Source organism: Nomascus leucogenys, chromosome 15 (assembly GCF_006542625.1).
Source record: "Nomascus leucogenys isolate Asia chromosome 15, Asia_NLE_v1, whole genome shotgun sequence".
In the NCBI taxonomy this organism is placed as follows: Eukaryota; Metazoa; Chordata; class Mammalia; order Primates; family Hylobatidae; genus Nomascus; species Nomascus leucogenys.
Window position 1 is genome coordinate 44935661 of NC_044395.1, and position 23702 is coordinate 44959362.

General features: G+C 37.6%; 1 protein-coding gene and 1 non-coding gene across 2 annotated transcripts in view; both read right to left on the reverse strand.

Annotated features, from left to right (window-relative positions):
• NAALAD2 (N-acetylated alpha-linked acidic dipeptidase 2) overlaps nt 1–618 on the reverse strand; it is a 57073-nt gene extending 56455 nt beyond the window's left edge. The window contains exon 1 of the mRNA XM_030828881.1: nt 313–618. Coding sequence (XP_030684741.1) covers nt 313–394 — 82 coding nt within the window. The 5' untranslated portion in view covers nt 395–618. The remainder of the gene's footprint in view (nt 1–312) is intronic.
• A 16166-nt stretch (nt 619–16784) lies between these two features.
• Nucleotides 16785–16855, reverse strand: LOC115830538. Its single transcript, XR_004026088.1, has one exon. It is a non-coding gene; the product is annotated as a small nucleolar RNA SNORD56 (small nucleolar RNA).
• Between the last annotated feature and the right edge of the window lie 6847 nt (nt 16856–23702).

Sequence of the window (23702 nt, forward strand, 5' to 3'; positions counted from 1 at the left end):
ACTCACTAATGTTGCTTGGAAATAAAACGATTTTTTTCCATCCCTGCAGATAGTGACGGCTGTAGGTTGTCTTTAGTGAACTCAGGGAACATTTAATAAATTTGAATTTCAAGCACACTTTGTCTATTAGGAAGCCCAAAATACATTCCATCTGGTTTCTAGTTTTGCTGAAATTTGCAGAGTTTATCTTATCTAGCCCAGCCGGCCAGGGTTAGCGCACAGCCCAACCCCTTCCAGCTCCAGGATTTCTCCCTTTATCTCTGCAGAGAATCACGAGCCCCGGAGTCAGGAGAGAGTGTTTCGTTCACTTACCCACCATAAATCCCACCAGGAAAGATGCCAGCGCAGCAGCCAAGCACATCCAAAGGTACAGACGGCCCCTGGACTTCGCCATGGCTTCTTGAGGACTGAGCTTGGGGCGCCAGCTACATTGGCGAGCTTCGGGGCTGCAGAGAAACACAGAGCGCGCTGGCAGGAGGCTGTGAGCGCTGAGTGGCCTCCGCTGACCTTCGCAAGGCCACGCCTCCGCCCTACCCGCTGGGGACCTGTGGTCCCCAGGGGCCCTCGATGGGGGAAAGGAAGCCCTGCAGAGGGAGGAGGCATTCTTCCTGTTGGCGGACAACTTCCATTCTGTGGATCCCGCAGTAACCCGGACGTACTAGGTGGCGGGAGCTGCTGAAAATGTCCCTAATTATTTCCTAAAGAACTCGACTGCTGCTTGCCGCGCCCATCCCCCAAAATGCCCAATTTCGGCTCAGAAGTGAATTTAAGTATTGCTTTTCCTGATCTGTTGGTTATTCTTCTTCCAGATTCTCTGCTGTAATTTCCCACTCGTCAAACTCGGAAAGAATTTCTGGTCCTGGGTGCTCCGCTGTTAAAGCTGTTAACACCACTAATACCTCAATCACTGTCAGCATCAAAATCGATGGGATTGCGTTCTTTTGTTCCCCTTTACTTAAACAAAACTCCATATTTCTGTAATTCCGTTTCCACCCATTTAACTGAGGTTTTTACCTGCCTCACTGGAATGTTTTAGGTTCACATTAGTAAAAGTAATCGTTGAAAGGACCTTGCACTGCCAGTACTTACTGAGAGTAGGTTCTTAATGCTGAAGCTCAGACACCAATTTCCCAAAATATGGTGCTTTGACATGCTAAACCGAAGAAACCAGAGGGTCTCTCTGACCATACCCCTCTCTTCCAGCTCCTCTCTCTCAATCCTTTGTCTCTCCCACAGCACAGAATAAAGCTCTTCTCTAAAGTTCCCTTATCTCCCTAAAGTCCAGAACTACTAAAGGAAAAAACAAACAAAGAAAGAAAAAACAGTTTCTTTCCTGAGTTTTCATTAACCGAATTAATACCTCAGGAAGAAGGACTGCAGTCTGTCAAAACAGCTGGCAGACTTCTGTCACAAACCATTGTCTGCCCTGTAGGGCCAACAGATTTTGTCCCAGGCCATTGTATATTCTTCAAGCCCATTGAATTCCCCTAAAATTCATTTACTACCCTCCTAAAATTATTCACACATTCCCATCTTCCTTTCCTCTAAAAAGATGGGTATATTATCATCTGTACCTCATTGGTTATTGTGTAATCATTCTACTATGATTCCCTTATGCTATCTTGTTCAATAAATTTGTAAGCCTTTTTTTTTCTAATAGTCTGCCTTTTATGAGTTGATTTTCCAGCAAAACTTCAGAGGGTGAAGGGGAAGCTTTCCATTAACCCCTACATTAACAATGGCCCCTGTCCTCCCCATACTACATTCATAAAGCATTTCTCTTTAAAGATAGGTTTGCAAAATGGTGGCCATTGTAAATAGCCTGCATCCAACCATCTCACCTCAGAGAAAAATTTTACAAATTTATGATTGGCTTCACGTATCTAACCAGAAGTAGTTTTTTCAGCCAAAGCAAAACTGCTGAGTTGATTTCAAAGACGGTAATATATCTAGGATAAACTTCACAGCATTGTCTGCAGCCCTGATGGCTTTAGGTAATGCACCTTTGCTCCTAACAAGTGACTGAAAGAGTCAAATTTATTTTTCTGGGACATATTTTTTTTTGTCCTTGTATTTCATTGGCTATGAATTGAACATAATTGTTGATAGGTATGCCTAATGACTTATTTCTTGAAACTTTTGTAGCATACCTGGTATTTAACTTTGAAGCAAACCTCCTTAATGAACTACTGATTTCTAAATGTTTGCATGCAATTTAAGTCCCAACTAACTTCAGCTTTTTCAGCTACTAGCCCGTTAGACATTCCTTGACTGACTCTTCCAGTGTTTTCTATTTTAGAGAGAAACATCTTTCAAAAAACATTTTCATAACAAAGTAAGTTTGTTCCCCCTTATATGCATACACGCAACACCATATATACGGAATTAGAATAGAATTATTCAAAAGGTTCAATATCCAGTGAAGTAACTAAACCCCTCAAATATGGCTTAAGAAACATTTTCCAAGAGCACTCAGAATTATTTTTATGTGTTGCATTATGAAATAATACTGGGATTTTAATAACTCTCCAGTGTTTAACAGGTGACACACAAAGGTCTCAAACAATATCAAACGTTATTTTTGTACATACAAACGTTTTGGGAATTGATTGTGTAATTTTTCAATTTTTAGACTCTTGGCTTTTTCTATTTGCTACCCATTGGACCATTCACTGTTGACTACATAGCCCTCAAGAGGCAGATCAACATTATCTCCAGGAAAAGATTTATTAAAGAAAGAGAAGGTAGAAACTAATGAATAAAATTGCTAAGCTATTTATTAAATTTATTTTTTCCTGCGCATTTTGTGTTTTTTATTGCTAATTGAAGTTTGAGTAATAGAATAAATCAATGCATTATTTAACACAGTTTGCCAGTTTGAATAATCTTCCTAAATTAAAATTAGATTATTCATTCAACCAACATTTATTGAGAGGCTATAACATGCCACATATTATGCAAAATTCCAAGAATATGATCCTTGTTTTTATGAAGCCTATAATTCAATAAGAAGGCAAATATTGAACAAAAAAATTAAATGTAAAGAGTTCCAAGAATGAGCAATATTACCTCAAATATGACTGTCGTCTCTGTAGGCGGCATCTGCAATCTTGAAAAGCCATTGTAAAAAGCCCAGTCAGCTGGCTCAAAAAGTCTTTGGCCTTTTGTCAATATAGACACTGCAAGCATTCAAAATTCTATGTTAATTAAGTTTGTAACAGAAGGCTGCTATCAAAAAGTAATTCCTAATTATTACCATCTTGGCAGATACTTGTACTTTGCAAAGCACACTTGACAAAGCAACACTGTTGACGTAGGGCAATCCTTTCCAATTTCTCCATCAAAGCTAATGGTATATAAAAACTTTTAGTATTGAAAACCAGTCTCCCAATGAAGCTATTTCACACATTTGACCTGCTCATGATTCAGTGAGCCTGTAACATAACAAAACTCACCACTTCCTCCATATAAGTTAAATTGCTCTTATCTAAGCATTTTTTCCTCCTCTTCTCCATCATAGCAGAGGCAATTTTGTAACTCCGAAGCTCAAGTTTCTTCAAACAGGCTATGGCAATGTTTGAAAACAAAGTGTCATATATGTACTAATAAAGCAGTATATATAAATTTCACTTGCAGAATTGAGCTTTAATTATTAAGCTTTAATAAAAAAGAATAATGTTTAACTTGATGATAAAGTGACGAGATATTTGTCAAACCCACAGTCTCACCAGGTGCTGTGCCACAAAATTTCAGGTTTTGCTTGAAAATGTTGCCTTATTCTACATATGTGAGGCTCACTGTATAGATACAGACATTATGCCATTAGTGATGTCACAAGGTGGCATTACTAGGGAAATGAATAGGCTCACATGATGTTGTGGTCATCTAGAAAGCAATGTTCACTTTCAAAAATGTGAATGGTTGATGTTATGATAGCTGTGATTCAGCACAAGAATTATATTCCAGTTGGGTATTTGTTTCTTTTCTCTTTTATAGGACAGGGTCTCACTATGTTGCTTCGGCTGGTCTCTAACTCCTGGCCTCTCAAAGTGCCGAGATTACAGACATGAACCACTGTGGTTAAGCATTTTTAAGATTCTGGGCTACAAAATTGTCAAAAATTAGTTTCAAACATAAAATAAGATGTTAGAAAATTAGTACATCAAACAATATACCAGAACCTATATAACAGAGGAGAGGTGAGACAAAAGAAGTCTAGATAGTGAGAAGAGGTAAAAGACTGATAAAAGTGAGAAGAAATTTTAAAAGAAAAGCAGAAACCATGATTGGATGATTTCCTTCTGATGTCATAATTACTCTACTCAACAATAAATGTAGAAATTAGAAAAGACCTACCAGGTTAATGTGTAAAATAGACCATCCACACCTTCTCATCAACATAGGATATGCCTCCTATCATGCTAACATTCTAGTTGGAACCTTGACACTGGTAAGTTGTGTAACTGGGCCTTTAAACCGGATTTTCCGACTTAACATTGCTCATCCCTCATCATTAAAATGCTCCTTCAAGCTATTTTCCATAATAGCTTTAACTAATAGTGCCATAATTAGAGTACCTCCAGTGCTATTCCTTTACAAACTCTCATCCTATAGCCTCATTTACAGCTGCGGTCCCTGTATCCATTTAGTATCATTTTATTGTGTATAAATACCTTTATATTTCGAATCCTCTCTCTAACATATCTTTTTCTAACCCCTCTTGTCTGACACCTATTTTCACTTGATACCACTTTTTTCTGAAAAGCAGTTAAATGCACATTTCCTTTTCTTGCCTCTCCATTGACTCATGGGGTCAGAGAGGAAGGACAGATCTTTGCTTTGTCACCATTACTCCCTGTGCATTCTCTTCTGAAGTCACCTCCATCCGATTATATAATTTGCTTCCTTTTTTCATCATTGTCCACACCAAGATATTATCCCACTTTCTCCAGTGGTTTTAATGGCTACATTGTAGAATTTCAGTGTGCCCCATTCTTTGGCACTTCACTCCTCATTTTCTTTCACATCTCACATAGAATTCTTTAGTATGTTCTATTGGCTCTGCAATCAAAATGTGTCTTGAATCTAGGTGCTTACCGCCTTCACCAGCATTATTCTAATCTTAGCTGCAATAATCTCTCATGTAAAGCATTTTTATTGGGTTCTCTTTCTCCACCTTTGCAGACCATCTTTGACTCAATAGAATGTCCTTCCTAAGGCAACAATCAGATCAAGTTTTAACTTAAAATTTTCCAAAGCCCTGTCTTTAAATTTAAAAGCAAAATTTATTAGAACAAGGATCTCTGAGAAAAAAGAAAAATATAAACTAAAAACAACCCCAATTTCCCCCAAATTTAGACTCAGTACAGTGGCTACCAAAAACTCACATGATCTAGCTTTTGAATCTCACCTCCCCTCAAAGGAAAACTGCACTAAGGAAATACATGCAAGCCAAATACATGGAGACCAGGCAACCACAAAATCAACAAAGATCACCAGCATCATAAAGAAACAGACAAACCCAAAGGGAGGGCTTGTGGCACTAAGCCCTCCTAGTGATAAATGTCATAAATTCATATGTCTATAGATAAAGGAGGCTTTGTTATATGGCAAATGGCTAAGAAAGCCCCAGCCTTCTATAATATTTTTCAAAGATCCCTAACAAAGTAAAATAGCAAGAAGGGGGTGTTTAACAATTTTACAATTGGAGGTAACTATTGGAGAAACTAGAATTATTTGATATTTTTATTGTGGTGAGTTGAAATTCATTTGTTATTTTAAAAGAGAATTATTTTTTTTAACTGGTTACTTTTCTTGACCAGCTAACCTGACCAAGGACAGTCTAATTCATAACAAGAGGAATATAATCCCTATTCTACAAGCCACATCCATAACCTCATACTTCCCTAAATTATATTGCCAGTATTTGAGGCTGAGCATTCATTTCCTGCTAAGTCTCAGACCACTCTGAGAAAGGCTGCCAAACATTTGCCAGCCCTGCTCACTACCATCCCACCTTCCAAGCAAAATTCTTTTTCTTAGGCTCAGACAAGCAAGGCTATTAATGAATGAGTGAAGGGAGTTTTTCAGATCATCTAGTGATGAAGTTATGGCACTCTCTGGTTTGTACAGGTTGATATGGTTTGGCCATGTCCCCACCCAAATCTCAACTTGAATTGTATCTCCCAGAATTCCCACGTGTTGTGGGAGGGACCTAGGGGGAGGTAATTGAATCCTGGGGTCCAGTCTTTCCTGTGCTTTTCCGATGATAGTAAGTCTCATGAGATCTGATGGGTTTATCGGGGTTTCCACTTTTGCTTCCTCCTCATTTTCTCTTGCTGCTGCCATGTAAGAAGTGCTTTCCACCTCCTGCCATGATTCTGAGACCTCCCCAATCACATGTAAGTCCAATTAAACCTCCTTTTCTTTCCAGTCTCAGGTATGTCTTTATCAGCAGCATGTAAATGGACTAATACAGTAAATTGGTACCAGTAGAGTGGGGTGCTGCAGAAAAGATACCCAAAAACGTGGAATTAACTTTGGAACTGGGTAGCAGGCAGAGACTGGAACAGTTTGGAGGGCTCAGAAGAAGACAGGAAGATGTGGGAAAGTTTAGAACTTCCTAGAGACTTGTTGAATGGCTTTGTCCAAAATGCTGATAGCAATATGGACAATTAAATCCAGGCTGAGGTGGTCTCAGATGGAGATGAGGAACTGGTTGGGAACTGGAGCAAAGGAGACTCTTGTCATGTTTTATTAAAGAGACTGATGGCATTTTGCCCCTGCCCTAGAGATTTGTGGAACTTTAAACTTGAGAGACATGATTTAGGGTATTTGATGGAAGAAATTTCTAAGCAGCAAAGCATTCAAGAGGTGACTTAAGTGTGGTTAAAAAACATTCAGTTATATAAGGCAAGCAGAGCATAAAAGTTAGAAAATTTGCAGCCTGACAATGCGATAGAAAGGAAAGACCCATTTTAAGAGGACAAATTCAAGTCAGCTGCAGAAATTTGCATAAGTAGCAAGGAGCCAAATGTTAATTCCCAAGACCACGGGGAAAATGTCTCCAGGCAGTGTCAGAGAACTTCCCAGCAGCCTCTCCCATCACAGGCCCAGAGGCTCAGGAGGAAAACGTGATTTTTGTCGGCTGGGCCCAGGGTCCCCGTGCTGTGTGCAGCCTAGGGACTTGGTGCCCTGTGTCCCAGCCACTCCAGCTGTGGCTGAAAGAGGACAACATAGAGCTCAGGCTGTGGCTACAGAGGGTGGAAGTCTCAAGCCTTGACAGCTTCCATGTGGTGTTGAGCCTGCAGTTGCACAGAAGTCAAGAATTGAGTTCTGGAGAGGCCAGGGGTGGAATGATGTGATTTGGCTGTGTCCCCATCCAAATCTCAACTTGAATTCTATCTCCTAGAATTCCCGCTGTTGTGGAAGGGACCCTGGAGGAGGTAACTGAATCATGGGGGCTGGTCTTTCTTGTGTTATTCTTGTGATAGTGAATAAGTCTCATGAGATCCAATGGGTTTATCACAGCTTTCTACTTTTGCTTCTTCCTCATTTTCTCTTGCTGCCACCATGTAAGAAGTGCCTTCTGCCTCCCTCCAGGATTCTGAGGCCTCCCTAGCCATGTGGAAGTGTAAGTCCAATTAAACCTCTTTTTCTTCCCAGTCTTGGGTATGTCTTTATTGGCAGCATGAAAATGGACTAATACAAAGGTAAAAAAGATTAAAGAAGATGCAGAGAGTAAGAGAATCATGGTGGGGCCCAAGAAGATATAAAATAGCTGGTTCAGTGAATGGTCTCTGGCCTTCTCAAAGACCAAAACTGTACCTGGCTACCTATTCTAAGTCCCAAAACACACACAAGTCATCTCTCCACAACAAAACTAAGTCTCTAACCAACACAAACTTTTGTTTTACTTCTCCTTAAAATCTCTTTTCATAAAAAAGACCCGGAATCTGGAAAACATTATACTAGGTGAAATAAGCCAGACACAGAAAGGAAAATACGCATGAGCTTACTTTTATGTGGAATCTAGAACAAGTCAAACACATAGAAATGGAGAGAAGAATGGTGGTTTTCAGGAGCAGGAAGGAGGAGGAAATGGAAAGTAGTAGGTCAAGGGGTAGAAAACTGCACTTTTATAGGATAAATTACTCTAGAGAGCTAATGTACAGCATGAGGACTGTAGTTAATAACATTGCATTGCATATAAAAATTTGTTGAGGGTAGATTTTAGGTGCTCTCACCACACACACACACACGCACGCATGCGCACACTCACACCAGTAATCATGGTAGGTCATAGATAGTTTAATTTGCTGGACTGTTGTGGCCATTTCATTATGTATACATACATCAAAACACCATGTTGCACACCTTAAATATATACGATACACATTTTATTGGACTATTTCATAGAATTCTTTCTTACTGCCATATTGAGAAATGGGATAAAATCCCCTCAAGCTAAATATATAAAGCAGAATATTAAATGTGCAATAATCAGAGGATAATTATAGTCAAATGAAAACACTCTTAAAAATTTTTCTTCAAAAAGATTTAAAAAGCATTTAACTTTAGTCAACAGTGAAGGATACAGAGACCCTAGGACTATTATTTTTGTCCTACCTGTTGTCATCTTTGGCATGGTGAGCAGGTGTACTACAAAAGTGGTGTTGCAACATCAAAACATTGTGTTTTATATATTGCTTAGAGAAGAGTCTGTCTTTACAATTTATTGGCCTGAGGTGATCCCACCTCCCACTCAGCAAAATACAGTGAAAGAGAGACTCTACCCTACTAGACAATCAGCTTTCCTGCATCTTATACTTTTATCCCATTTGATCAGTTTTGGTGAAACCAAATTTAAGAGTCATCTTTGAGTACAGAATTTCAGAATTAAGAGGAAGGTGATTCTTGTTTACTTTCCACTTTAAAAAATGCTTTGGATACCTGATCTGTAAGCATTGGGAAGTGACATTTCACCTAAGTGAAAGGGTGTTTTGCTTATCATTAAAATGACACCATTGTAAACTGTATTGCTTGTAATCTGTATCATTCTTGGCCTATGCTTTGGTTTCTGTTAGCTTCTATTTTGCAAGCAATATACATTACTCTAACTTGAACAGAAAAGAAATATAGTTCATGGAATCTCTGGCAAGATTAGAGAATCTTTTTTTTAAAGTGGGCAGTGATTAAAATGGCCAGTCAATCAGAACTATGGCAAAAATGATGACAGAGGAACAATCTGGTGAGGCTGGTGTGGCTGCGGCAGCGGGACACTGGATGGCACCCCTTGTTTTAGAGACGATCCCCGTGATCACCACCACCATAGAATAGTGAGATCATGTGCCTGTGCTCTACCAGGGGCAGGGAAGACAGATGTCTAGACTTTATAGATTCTGAGACCATGAAGAATCACACAGCAGAACATTCCACAAACATAGAAAGGGTGTTCAAATGCTGTACAGACAAAAATACACCAGCAAACAATTATATAGTCTCTTTTTTTTTGCCTGCCCAATATCTGTACATGTTAATCTTCCAATAAACTTCCAAAAAACACATCCCCAGTGGTAGTTTTGTAATTTTCACATTTAGCAAACAAGACTACACTCATCATTTCTCTAAACAGACAGGAAAAAAATGCATTAGAGTATTATTTAGAGAAGTGGTTTGCAAAGTGAAATCCCCAGACAACAGCGTCAATATTACCTGACAACTTGTTAGAAGTGCAGTCTCAGGACAATTCTAGAGCTATTGAATCAGAAACTTTTCTTCAGAAATGAAGATAACTATTACTTTTAGAGTTGCTTTTATATGATGGGAAAAAATCGACCCAAACTCCTGTGGTTATTGCATCCAGCTGCAAATCTAGCTTTCTAGTTGATGTTCATTCTTCTTGTAGTTCTGTCATGATTCTATCTCAGTTGTCTCATTCTATGAACAAAAGTGAAAAGCTAACTGCTACTTTCACATCCTGTTTATCTCTATATGCAATAGGAGGTGGGGTTCAGTGACTCATGCCTGTAATTCCAGCTATTTGAGAGGCTGAGGCAGGAGGATTGCTTGAGCCCAGGAGTTGGAGACTGCAGTGAGTCATGATCATGTGACTGCACTCTGGCCTGGGCAACAAATGAGACCATGTCTCTTAAAACTAAAAATTTAGCCAAGATGGTGGCTCATACCTGTAGTCCCAGCTACTTTGGAGGCTGAGGCTTGAGCCAAGGAGTTTGAGTCCAGCCTAGGCAACAGAGGGAGATGTGATCTCCATCTAAAAAAAAAAAAATTAAAAAAACGCATATGCAATATGGACAGAGAAAAGAAATTTAAGATAAGCTATAAGAATATATACGTTACAGTAAGAAATGAGACACATGAGATAAAATTTTGGTTTCAGCATTTCATCATAAAGTCACTTATAACTTCCTTCCACCACTTTTCTCCCATATTCCCTTAGCTTTCAGCAAGTATCTCAGCTATTCAGAATTATTTACCTTCATTTCTAAGGGACCTGAACCCTTGCTGTACCCTCTTGTTTAGTAATCTCAGTGAACCTTTTGCACCGAATGTAGGTTTGAGGAGGCGATTTAGATTATTATCTCAGTTTAATGGTAACTCTTCTTTATCTCCTTATGACAAGAATCTTAATTCTTTCTTACCACGAGAATTTTCCACGCCAGCCAACCATAAACTCATTTTCTGCCTACAGTGTTGTGTTCTGTTCAGTGGCATGAGAGGCTTAAGATAGCCAGGTTGGAGCTTTAAATGCCATAGCTAGGTAACTATTATTTCCCCCAATAGAAACGTTTGCTCTGTAGGGACTGGAACCTCTAAATCATCAGAGTCCGGAATTGTGGGGACTACAAGTGGATCTTCAAATGTAATCATGAGAAGTACTATCTTTTCTCTATGCTTAGTTTCCTGAGATATATATTCTGGTTGTGGGAGAAATGACACTATATGTGTATTAGTTGCGGCTCAGCTCACAAGGTGTCCTTCAGGACAGCACTTCAAACTCACAAAATGTTGTCCAGAAAATGCTACTGTAGGCTGAGCGCAGTGGCTTATGCCTGTAACCCCAGCACTTTGGGAGGCAGGGGCGGGTGGATCACGGGGTCAGGAGTTAAAAACCAGCCTGGCCAAGGTGGTGAAACCCCATCTCTGTTAAATATACAAAAATTAGCTGGGTGTGCTGACGGGCACCTGTAATTCCAGCTATGTGGGAGGCTGAGGCAGGAGAATCACTTGAACCCAGGAGGTTGCAGACAGCAAAGATTGCACCCTTGCACTCCAGCCTGGGCTACAGAGCAAGACTCCGTTTTTGGTTTTGTTTTTAATTAGAAAATGCTACTGTGTCTGAGTCATCAAAAAGCATTCCACTGTTCTGTAAGGTTAGATTTTTGTGAATCAAGAAGTACATACAAAGATCAATGATGATCAATTAACTAAGACTACTTCCAGGTACCTGAGCTAGTACCTTGAACATACAATGTCTGGTAAACACATTACATTGGGAAATTCATCCTAATCTAAAATTTTCATTTTTGTCATTTATCACCAGAATCTATAATCCATGCATTTGCAAGGTAGTGGCCAATATAAATTGCTAAAATCTGTAATTCTTGCAACGTGTAAGCATTGTTTATGAGGATATGTTATGGAAAAAGCCTTTTTGGGTTTGATTCAATTTTAACCTGGTTACTATTTGGGAGACAATGAGTTATGAAGACTATGAATATTTTCTTTAAAAGTAGGAAAATTCCTGTGAGTGAGAGTCTAGGAGGCTCATTTTCCTCAGGGAAAGGAGGGACCACACAGGCTGGAAAGCTGGACTCTAAATCCTCTAAGTACCTCTGTATATTCACATTCCAGTGTTTGGTATCTTGATCTTTTAAAATCAGTGCTCAGACTTTCAGTTAAGAGATTCCAGGCTGGGCGTGGTGGCTCACGCCTGTAATCCCAGCACTTTGGGAGGCCGAGGCGGGCGGATCACGAGGGCAGGAGATCGAGACCATCCTGGCTAGCACAGTGAAACCGCGTCTCCACTAAAAATACACACACACACACACAAAGGCCAGGCATGGTGATGGGCGCCTGTAGTCCCAGCTACTTGGGAGGCTGAGGCAGGAGAATGGCGTGAACCCAGGAGGCGGAGCTTGCAGTGAGCCGAGATTGCGCCACTGCACTCCAGCCTGGGAGACAGAGCGAGACACCATCTCAAAAAAAAAAAAAAAAAGAAAGAAAAAAGAGATTCGAAAACCCAGATTCAACCGACCTTGCAGTTTGTCAAGTGACAGAAACAAACTCGGCATTTGTTTATAACAACCTCAGCCTTTCACTTGCAAGAAATAAGAATTTGTGTGAGGGAAAAATAGGATATTGGTCTCAAAGTTTTAGAATGTTACTGAATGATAATTAAGAAACTTGAGTATTTATATCCTTCTTTGAGATACCCTTTGCTGTTAGAGGCAGCTACCCTCAATTATCATTCTTTGAATTTCTCTAGTTTTCGTGTTGTCTGTCCTAAGTCAACAAATATCTTACCCATATGATTTAAGAAATGAATGTATATTATTATACTGAATGTAGACAAGAAATAGATGTATACTATTGCAATATACATGTAGACAAGAAATGGATGTGTATTATTGTAAAGTGCTTATACTACACATGAAGTAGTATAATATCACTCATAGGTAAACTGATAATTTAAAGATATATACCCTAAAGCAATCACTAAAATAACAAAACATACAGCTAACAAGCAAAAAAGTAGATAAAATCTAATCATAAAATACTCAATCCAAAAGAAGAAGAAGAGGAAAAGAATACTTGTAACAAACAGAAAACAAATAGCTGTCTTTTCCATGGTCAGGACAAAACAAAACAAAACATAACAAACAAACAAAAAAACACATAAAAAAAAAAAGAAAGAAAAAAGAAAACAAATAGTAAGATGATAAAATTAAACTTTACCATACAAATAATCACATTAAAGTTATATGAGGTAAACATTCCAATAAAAAGCCAGGTTAAGAAGAACAAGATACAAAAGACAGAGTTATATATGCCATATAAGAAATGAACTTTAACTATAAAAACAAATTGGTTAAAAGGAAAAGAATAGAAAAAAAGATGTAACTTGATAACACTAGCGAAAAAAGCAGGAGTAGTTATTAATATATTAGAGGAAGTATATTTAAGAGCAAAGAATATTAGCAGTGACAAAATTAGGTCATTTTAGAATCATAAAGTGATCAACTTATCGAGAGGACATAATCATCCTAAACATTTATGCACCTATGAACAAGCTTTCAATATACATAAAGCAGACACTGATAGAACTGCAAGAAGAATTGAACATGTTCCTAATTATAATGGATTTTTAAACTTCTCTGTCAACAGTTGATAGAGAAAGTAGACATAAAATCAATAGAAGCATATAAGATGGTGCAACATTGTCAACCAACAACAGCAGATCGTGCATTTTTTTTCAACATTACAGAAAACATTTAACAGGATAGTTCATATTCTGGGGCATAAAACTAACCAAGTTTGAAATGGTTCAAATTACTCAAAATACATTTTCTGAGCACAATGGAATTAAATTAGAAATCAGTAACAGAAAGATATTTGAAAAATTCCCAATTATTTGGAAACCAAATAACATATTTTAAATAACCTATGACTCAGAGAGGATATCTAAAGAGAAATCAGGAAGTGTTTTAAAGTGAAAACACAACATAGGAAAGTGTATGGAATGCAAGTAAAGCAGTACTTGAGAGGGAAATTTTTAGCACTACATATTAAAATTAAAAGCCTACACATTAGAAAAGAAAAAAAAAGACCTCAAATCAATAACTTCATATTTTATCATAAGAACTAGAAAAAGAATAGAAATTCAAACTAAAGTATGCAGAATCACAAAACTAATAATCTCAGCAAAATTCAGTGATACAGAAAACAAAAACAATTGAGATCAATAAACCCAAAAACTATTGGTCTTTGAGAAGATCAATAAAATTGATAAACCATTAGTAAAACTGATAAGGAAATGAAGCACAAATTACCAATATCAGGAATGAAAAGGTGATATGGCTGTAGATTTTATAGATATTAAAAGAATTGTAAGAAAATACTTTGAAGAACTTTGTGCCAATATACCAGATGATTTAAGTAAAATAGAAAAAAACTCCAGACAACAATTACAGGCAAAGACCGCTAGAAACACACTCATAATTAATTAAATTTGCTACAACTTTCTTTTTTCTTTTTTTTTTTTTGAGATGGAGTCTTGCTCTGTCACCCAGGCTGGAGTGAAATGGCATGATCTCGGCTCACTGTAACCTCTTCCTCCTAGGTTCAAGCAATTCTCTTGACTCAGCCTTCCTAGTAGCTGGGATTACAGGTGCCCACCACCACGCTGGGCTAATTTTTGTATTTTTAGTAGAGATGGGGTTTCATCATGTTGACCAGGCTGGTCTCAAACTCCTGACCTTAAGTGATCCTCCCACCTCGGCCTCCTAAAGTGCTGGAACTACTGGTATGAGCCACCATGGCTGGCCTGCTCCAAGGAGAACACATACCAAGAGAAACCGATGGGTGTCTCAGTAATAGGATGTTAAAAGGAACCTATTATAGGACTTACACTTTGGTTGAGAGATGAGTGAATGTCTAAGAAAGAAAGGGTTTGCTCTAATTGGATGCTGTCAGAAAACAGGCAGATGGTCCAGCTATTTCATTCCTAGGTATTACTCAAGAGAAACAAAAGCATATGTTCATATAAAGACTTGTACATGAGTGTTCACAGAAGCTTTTTAAAAATTACACCCTCAGGCTGGGCTTGGTGGCTCATGCCACCTAACACGTTGAGAGGCCGAGGAGGGTGGATCACCTGAGGCCAGGAGTCTGAGACCAGCCTGGCCAACATGATGAAACCCTGTCTCCATTAAAAATACAAAAATTAGCCGGGCGGGGTGGTGCATACCTGTAATCCAAGCTACTTGGGAGCCTGAGGCAGGAGAATCGCTTGAACCTGGGAGGCAGAGGTTGCAGTGAGCCGAGATCATGCCATTGCACTCCAGCCTGGGTGACAGAGTGAGACTTCATCTCAAAACAAACAAACAAACAAACAAACAAAGAATTATACCCTCAAACTGGAAACAACAAAGATTTCTATTAACAAGTACTATAAAAGGTTAAACAAACTGATATAGTCAGACAATCAAGCATTATTTTGCAATAAAAATGTATGCACATAACAAGGACAAATCTTATAACAAATATTGAGTGAAAGAAGCCAGGCAAAAACAACAAGTGTATACTCTATGACCCATTTATATAACATTCTAGACAATGCAGACTTATCTATAGTGACAGAAAGCAGATCATTGGTTGCTTGGAGAGGAGCAGCAGGGAAGGTCAGGAGGGTGGGATTACAAAGCGGCATAAGGAGGCCGAGCACAGTAGCTCAGGCCTGTAATCCCAGCATTGTGGAAGGCTGAGGCAGGAGGATTAATTGCACCCAGGAGTTTGAGAACAGCCTGGGCAACATGACAAGATCCCGTCTTAAACAAAACAAAAAGTGGCACAAGGAAATTTTTAGGTGATTGATGTTTATTATCTTGATTATGGTGGTGGTCTTACATGCATATATTTATGTATGTCAAAACTTCTCAAATTCTGCAGTTTTAAGTATGTGGAGTTTATTGAAGGTCACCTATACCTCAACAGAGCTACTTAGAAAAAAGGAAAGGAGGTAATTGATTTTTTTAAGCTTCATGCAGAGTCACTTGGATCAGAAGAAAATAGACTCATCCAACATCCTCCTTCTTCCTCTATGGGCACTGATTGTAATATCTCTATTACAATACAGATATTTAAAAAATTTATATAAATATTTTTGATTGATAAACCATAATTGTATACATTTATAGGGTGCAATGTGAGATACACACACACACATATATATAAGGTGGCATGATTAAATCAAGCTAATGAGCATATCCATCACCTCACTTACCCATCATTTTTTATGGTGAGACATGAAATTTACTATTATTTTGAAGTATGTAGTACATTATTATTGACTACAGTCACTCTGCTGTGCTATAGATCTCAAAACCTGTTCCTACCATATCTGAAACTTTGTACCCTTTGATCAACAGGCTCCCACTCCCTTCCTCCCCTTCTCCCACCTCAGCCTCTGGTAACCATGCTTCTACTTTCTACTTAGAGCACACACTTGTATTTTAGTGGAATGGATTTGAGGCTAAGTAACCTGAAAGGTTAGTTGTAAGTCGAGGCTGCTATATGAGCCACTTTTTCCCCATTGGTAAGATAGGTAAAACAACATTTTCTACCTCATATACGTAGGCAATATTATGACTCACTATTATGTTTAAAGACTAAATTACAACTTTGAGTTCATGGAATTCAAGCAGAAAAATTCAGAGAACTTTTCTTTTTTTTTTTTTTTTTCCTGGACCAGATGCTGATTTTCTTCTAGATTCTCTACCCAGAAATCTTGATTCCTACTCAGTACAAATATCCAGAAACTTCTTACCTTCCTACACACAAGAGCCACTTCTTTAATCATATTTTCTCTAGATAATGGTATTTACAGGCACCACTTGGATTGGCTGAGAACATTTTGCTTTGCTTTACTCAGAAGGTGGACTTTATTCTTCCCACCCCACCCCCACTTTTGTGTTATTTCCTGTCAGTCCTTGAAGGGGCAAACTATCCCGCTCCCTCACCCTGTGTTTCTTCCACCCTCAGCTTCACTCAGACCCATGGTATCAACACTCAATGGGTGAACTGCTGTCGACGAAAAATATTGCCATCATTGTACTAGAACTTATTCTTACTAATAAGAGGAGCAAACTGACCTTAAATGTCAAGTAGGTCAAGTTGTACACAAATGCCTATCACGGATCTGTAGATGGGTATTGTCAAGTTCATTTTTTATGCTTTCTACTTCTGTTCCAACTTTGACATTCATTTGCGGTTTCCAAAAGGGAGGCAAAGACAATTTTACACTTTATAGTTTTCAACTTACAAGATGTCTGTAAAGACCTCACATTAAATCACCTGGGACCTTCAAAAATGCCAATGATTGGCTGGGCGTGGTGGCTCATGCCTGTAATCCCAGCCCTTTGGGAGGCCAAGGCCGGCGGATCACGAGGTCAGATCAAGACCATCCTGGCTAACACGGTGAAACCCCCGTCTCTATTAAAAATACAAAAAAATTAGTTGGGCATGGTGGCGGGCACCTGTAGTCCCAGCTACTCAGGAGGCTGAGGCAGGAGAATGGCATGATCCCGGGAGGTGGAGCTTGCAGTAAGCCAAGATTGTGCCAGTGTGCTTCAGCCTGGGTGGCAGTGGGAGACTCCACCTCAAAAAATAAAAATAAAAATTGCCAGTGATTGAAGCCTAATATTGAAGTTTCTGATTTATTAATAATTAGTCTGTTGCTGGGTGTAAATTGAGCTCCCCAACTGATTACATATGTAGGACTTCAAACCACTAATTTAGAACCTTGTGATTCAAAATTTGGGCAAAAATGAGCAGCATCAGTATCACCTGGGAGCAGCTTCAGGACTCACTTTAGATTTACTCTAAATCTAAATATTTTATTTTTATTAAAACAATTAAGAACAGATTATAAGCTTCAACTACATCTAAATTCTTTGGATTTACTTCAAAAGAATCTACATTTTGACACAAAACCAAAGTGAACTAAATTAGCTTTTTTTTTTTTTTTTTTTTTTTTTTTGAGACAGAGTCTTGCTCTGTTGCCCAGGCTGGAGTGTAGTGGTGCAATCTTGGCTCACTGCAACTTCCACCTCTCCAGTTTAAGCAATTATCCTGCCTCAGCCTACAAAGTATCTGGGATTACAGGCGCATGCTATCATGCCCAGCTAATTTTTGTATTTTTAGTAGAGACAGGGTTTCACAATGTTGGGTCAGCTGGTCTCGAACTCCTGACCTCAGGTGATCTGCCAGCCTCGGCCTTCCAAAGTGCTGAGATTATAGGCATGAGCCACCATGCCCAACCTAAATTTGCTTTAATTTGGAGAAGTACTGGTCTAGAAAACACAAATTCCCAGGAGACTCAAGTTCTTAAAATAAGTTGATTTCTTGAGTACAAGTTCTTCAAATGCATTCTTCAAGATTTTTTTTTTTACTTTATAAATTGACAAAGTTTATACATATTCATGGCTATATGGGGATGTTTCAATACATGTAGATGGTGATCAGATCAGGGTAATTAGCATATCTATCATCTCAATCATTTATTATTTCTTTGTATTGGGAACAAACTACTCCTTGGTATTTTAAACTACATAATATAGTATTGTTAACTATAGTCATCTACAGTACTATAGAACACTAGAACTTATTACTCCTACCTAACTGTCATTTTGTACCCATTAACAAATCTCTTACTATCCCTCCTTTCTCCCTACCCTTTTCAGCCTGCAGTATTCGCTCTTCTACTTTTTACTTCTATGAGATCAACCTTTTTTTAGCTTCTGCATGAGTGAGAACATGTGGTGTTGAACTTTCTATTCCTGGCTTATTTTGCTTGACATAATATCCTCCAGTTCCATCCAGGTTGCTGAGAATGACAAGATTTTATTTATTCTTTTTTATGGCTAAATAGCCTTCCTTGGTATATATATACCACATTTTTAAAATCCATTCATCTGTTGTTGGAAACCTAGGTTGATTCCATATCTTGGCTATTGTGAATACTGATGGAATAAACATGGGGATGCCGATGGCTCTCCAATATAATGCTTTTCCTTCCTTTGGATAAATTCCCAGTAGTGGGATTGCTTGAGGGGTTTCAATACTATTCTCCATACTGGCTGCACTAATGTACATTCCTACCAACAGTGTATGAGAGTTCCTTTTTCCCCAGCTACTCAGGAGGCTGAGGCAGGAGAACTATTTGAACCCTAGAAGCAGAGGGAACCAGATTACACCACCACTGCACTCCAGCCTGGACGGAGAATGAGATTGTCAAAAAAAAAAAAAAAGTCCCTTTTCTTCACATCTTTACCAGCATTTATTTTTGTCTCTTCTATGATAGCCATCCTAACTGGGGTGAGATGTTGCCTCATTGTGGCTTTGATTAGCATTTCCCTGCTGATTAGTGGTGTTGAACATTTTTTCATATATTTGTTGGTCATTTGTATGTCTTATTTTGAGAAATGTCTGTTCAGAGAATTTGCTTATATTTAATTAGATTGTTGAGTTTCTTTGCTATTGATATGTTTGAATTCCTTGTATATTCTTGATATTAATTTCCTGCCAGATGAGTAGTTTATATTTTCTCCCATTCTGTAGGTTGTCTTTTCACTCACTTTATTATTTCCTTTGCTGTGCAGAAGCTTTTTAGCTTGATGTGATCCCATTTGTTTATTTTTTCTTTTGTTGCCTGTGCTTTTGATGCCTTATTCATAAAATCTTTTCCCAGAACAATGTCCTGAAGGATCTCCCGTATGTTTTCTTCTAGTAGCTTTACCATTTTGGGTCTTATATTTGGGCATTTGAGATACTTTGAGTTGATTTTTGTATAGGGTGAGAGGCAGGGGTCTAGTTTCATTCTTCTGCATTTGGATATCCAGTTTTCCAAACACAATTTATTGAAGAGACTATCCTTTCCCCAATGAGTGTTCTTGGCATCTTTGTAAAAAATCAATTGGCTGAGATATGTGGATTTTCTGGGTTCTTTATTCTGTTCCATAGGTCTGTGTCTGTTTTTATGCCAATACCATGATGTTTTGGTTACTACAGCTTTGTAGTATATTCCGAGGTCTGGTAGCATGATACATCCAGTTTTGTTCTTTTTGCTAAGGATTGCTTTGGCTATTCAGGATATTTTTTGATTCCATACAATCTCTTTGGATTTTTTTTCAATTTTGTGAAGAATGTTCATTGGTATTTTGATAGAGATTGCATTGAATCTGTAGGTTGCTTTTGAGTAGTACTGTCACTTTAACAACATTAGTATTTCTGATCCATGAGCATGAATGTCATCTTCAGTGCTATAGAACACTAGAACTTATTACTTCTACCTAGCTGTAATTTTGTATCCATTAACAAATCTCTTACATCCCTCCTTTCTCCCTACCCTTTTCAGCTTGCAGTATCCTCTGTTCTACTTTCTACTTTTCATTTGTTTGTATCATCTTCAATTTCTTTCATCAGTGTTTTGTAGTTTTCATTTTACCTCCTTGGTTACATTTATGTCTAGGTTTTTTTTTTTTGGTAGCTACTGTAAATAGGTTTGCCTTCTTGATTTCTTTTTCAGCTAGTTTGTTTTCATACATATAAATGCTACCAATTTTTGTGTATTAGTTTTGTGTCTTGCAACTTCACTGAATTTGTTTGTTCTAAAAGTTTTCTGGTAGAGTCTTCAGGTTTTCCTATATATAAGATCATGTCATCTGCAAACGGGAACAATTTGATGTCCTCCTTTCCAATTTTAATGCCCTTTATTTCTTTCTCTTGTCTAATTACTCTTGATAGGACTTCACATTTATATACATTGAATACTTCAAATGTTTACATAGATGTCAGAATCAACTTTCATTTTTCATAGTAAAAGAAGACCCTATTTGTTTTGTAGTTTTAATATTAATCAATTATTATTATCTGAGACAAATTATTTAACAAATTAAACCATCTATTAAAATATATTATCACAAATAAATTCCATAAGGAAAATACCTGCAACTGTTTTTATGAAAGAAAAAAAGGCTTCTGTAAAGTTGCTTTGTCCTGGTGCTATGGCACACACCTATAAATCCAAGCACTTTGGGAGGCCATGGCAGGATGATCCTTTGAGCCCAGTAGTTTGAGACCAGCGTGGACAACAAAGTGAGACCTCATCTCTACAAAAAATAAAAAAGAAATTAGCTGGCTATTGTGGTGCATGCCTGTGGTCCTAGCTACTCGAGAGGCTGAGGAAGGAGGATCACTTGAGCCAGGGAGGTGGAGGTTTCACTGAACCATATTCACGCCACTCCACTCCAGCCTGGGCAACAGAGATAGACCTTGTCTCAAAAAAAATTAAATTAGTTAAATTAAACATAAAGTTGCATTGTAGTTAAGAAATTGGGAAAGCAGAAAATGCTTCTTTTTTTTTTTTTTTTGAGTTGAACAATGAGAACACATGGACACAGGGAGGCGAACATCACACACCGGGGCCTCTCAGGGGGTTGGGAGCTGGGGGAATGATAGTATTAGGAGTAATGCCTAATGTAGATGATGGGTTGTTGGGTGCAGTAAACCACCATGGCACGTGTATACCTATGTAACAAACCTCCACGTTCTGTACATGTATCTCAGAACTTAAAATGTAATAATAATAATAATAATAATAATAATAATGGCAAAAAAAGGAAATGCTTCTTGTTAGATTACATATCCTCATTGCTTTTTATGATAGCCTATAATAACAGAATATCCACAAGGTGGCAGTAATATATCAGTTTCATCCTCTGAAAGTCAAACTTGCCTATTCAATAATACAATGGATCTTTCTGAATTCACTCTAACACATAGAATACAGCAATTTGACTTAATAATTAGCCTTTAAATTTATAGTCTTGTATTATCACTTTAGTGTTTTGAATTAGTTTGTATTTTAATATACTTAAATGAATTAGTCCTATGCAAATTCACTAATTTGACATGTGAAGGTGTTTTTATTCTATTTTCAGAAGTTTAGCTTTAAAAAAATTTCTAAACTTTGATATCTGGTGAGTGTTAATGTTTTTATCTTATTAAAAAGTGACAGACCACACGATATTCAACTGACTTTTTTTAACAAGGATGCAAAAACAGTTTAAAGGAAGGATACCTTTTTCAACAAATGGTGCTAGAGCAATTGGACATTCATAGGTACAAAAACTAAGATTGACCTAAATTTATACTTTATATAAAATTTAACTCACATAAATCACAGGCTTAAATGTGAAATGTAGTATTACAAAACTTTAAGTTGTGTGTGGTAGCTCGTGCCTGTAATCTCAGCTACTACTCCAGTGGCTGAGGCAGAAGGATCACTTCAGTCCATAGTTTGTGGCTACAGTGAGCAATGATGGCACCACTGCACTACAGCTTGGGCGAAACCTCGTCTCAAAAATAATAAATTAATTAACTAATTAATTAATTAAACTTTTAAAAATAGAAGAAAACTCTTGAGACCTTGGGCTAGGCAAAGAATTTTTAGGCTTGATATCAAAAACAAAATCTACAAAAGGAAAAAGTGATAAAACTGGACTTCATTAAAATAAATAGACACTTTTTTTTTTTTTTACTTAGAAAGACCCTGTAAAGAGGTTGAAAAACTGAATTACAGACTGGGAGAAATAATTTGCATACCATGTCTTACATCTAGCATATGTAAAGAATTCTCAAAACTCAATAGTAATAAATAAGGTATCCATTTAGAAAATTGGCATATGTGACCTCTGTGTATTATAACTTAAACCTCATGTGACTACAATTATTTCAAATGAAATAAACAAAACAGTAATGCCTGTTTCTAGCATATAAAATAATCAGAGAATTACCATCTATATATATTTTTTGTTTTTGCCAATGTTTTTAAATAAGCAACTGTACAAGCACAATGATGACAACAGAAACCTGCCTTTCCCCAGTCTCATAGTGAGCAAGGAATATATTTAACCTCAAATAAAAGACAAAAACAAATGCTGGATAAAGCTGACAGAAAGAAATGCAACCGTAGGTGCTCTGGCAATACAGAAATGATACAACTAAGAAAAATAGAAGAAAAGGAAAAAGAAGGTATTCTGCAGAATGATTTTACTGACTGCACATCTGTAATGCCTGGGAGTCAAAGGAATTTTACAGAGTTAAATTATTGGGCCATTTACTTAATTTAAATATTTTTAAATGAATGTACCCATTTTGCTTGAAGCTGTGTGCAAGTATGTTTGTTTTTTTTTAACGATAATATGGTCACATGAGCATATACCTTATTTTTTAAAAGTTTATAGTTACCCCACACAAGTTCTTATTTATTCCCTCATTCTTAACACCTGCACAGTATTTCATTTTATAATTGATGGATTGTAGGTTTATTCTTTTACTATCACTTGTGTTGTTCTCATGTTTTTTTTCTTTTCTTCACTAAAAAGTGTTGCAATGTACAAAACTACAAATATAAGGAGGGTCTTTTCTGGATCTCTGTTGAAAAACTTTGAATAAAAATTACAAGTTCAAATCACATGTAAAATAAACATTTTAATTAATAGGGCTTGTATGCAAGATGTTAGTAGCAGCAGCACAGTTTTATTAATATCCCTGAATCTCTCAAAAAACTGAGTGAGCAACTGGGATAACGAGGTATAACTATGACAAAACAATGTAACAGGGTGTCATCATGAAACTTTTGTGAGGTTAAACCACAGGGACCCAGGGGAATCATCAACGTTTTTGGAAGAAGGAAAGGAAAGGAAAAAAATCTTTAATGGCCCTGGGAACTGGAAAAACTAGAAATACAAGCGCTAACATCTATGTTCCTAAATTCAGAGATTCCTACTAGGCAAAAATAACTTAGCAGATTAATCTGAGAACAGCAGCTGAGGCTTGCAGAAGGCTTCCTGAGCCGCAACTCCCAGCTGAGAGTGAGGATGGCAAAAAGCAGGTGCTGT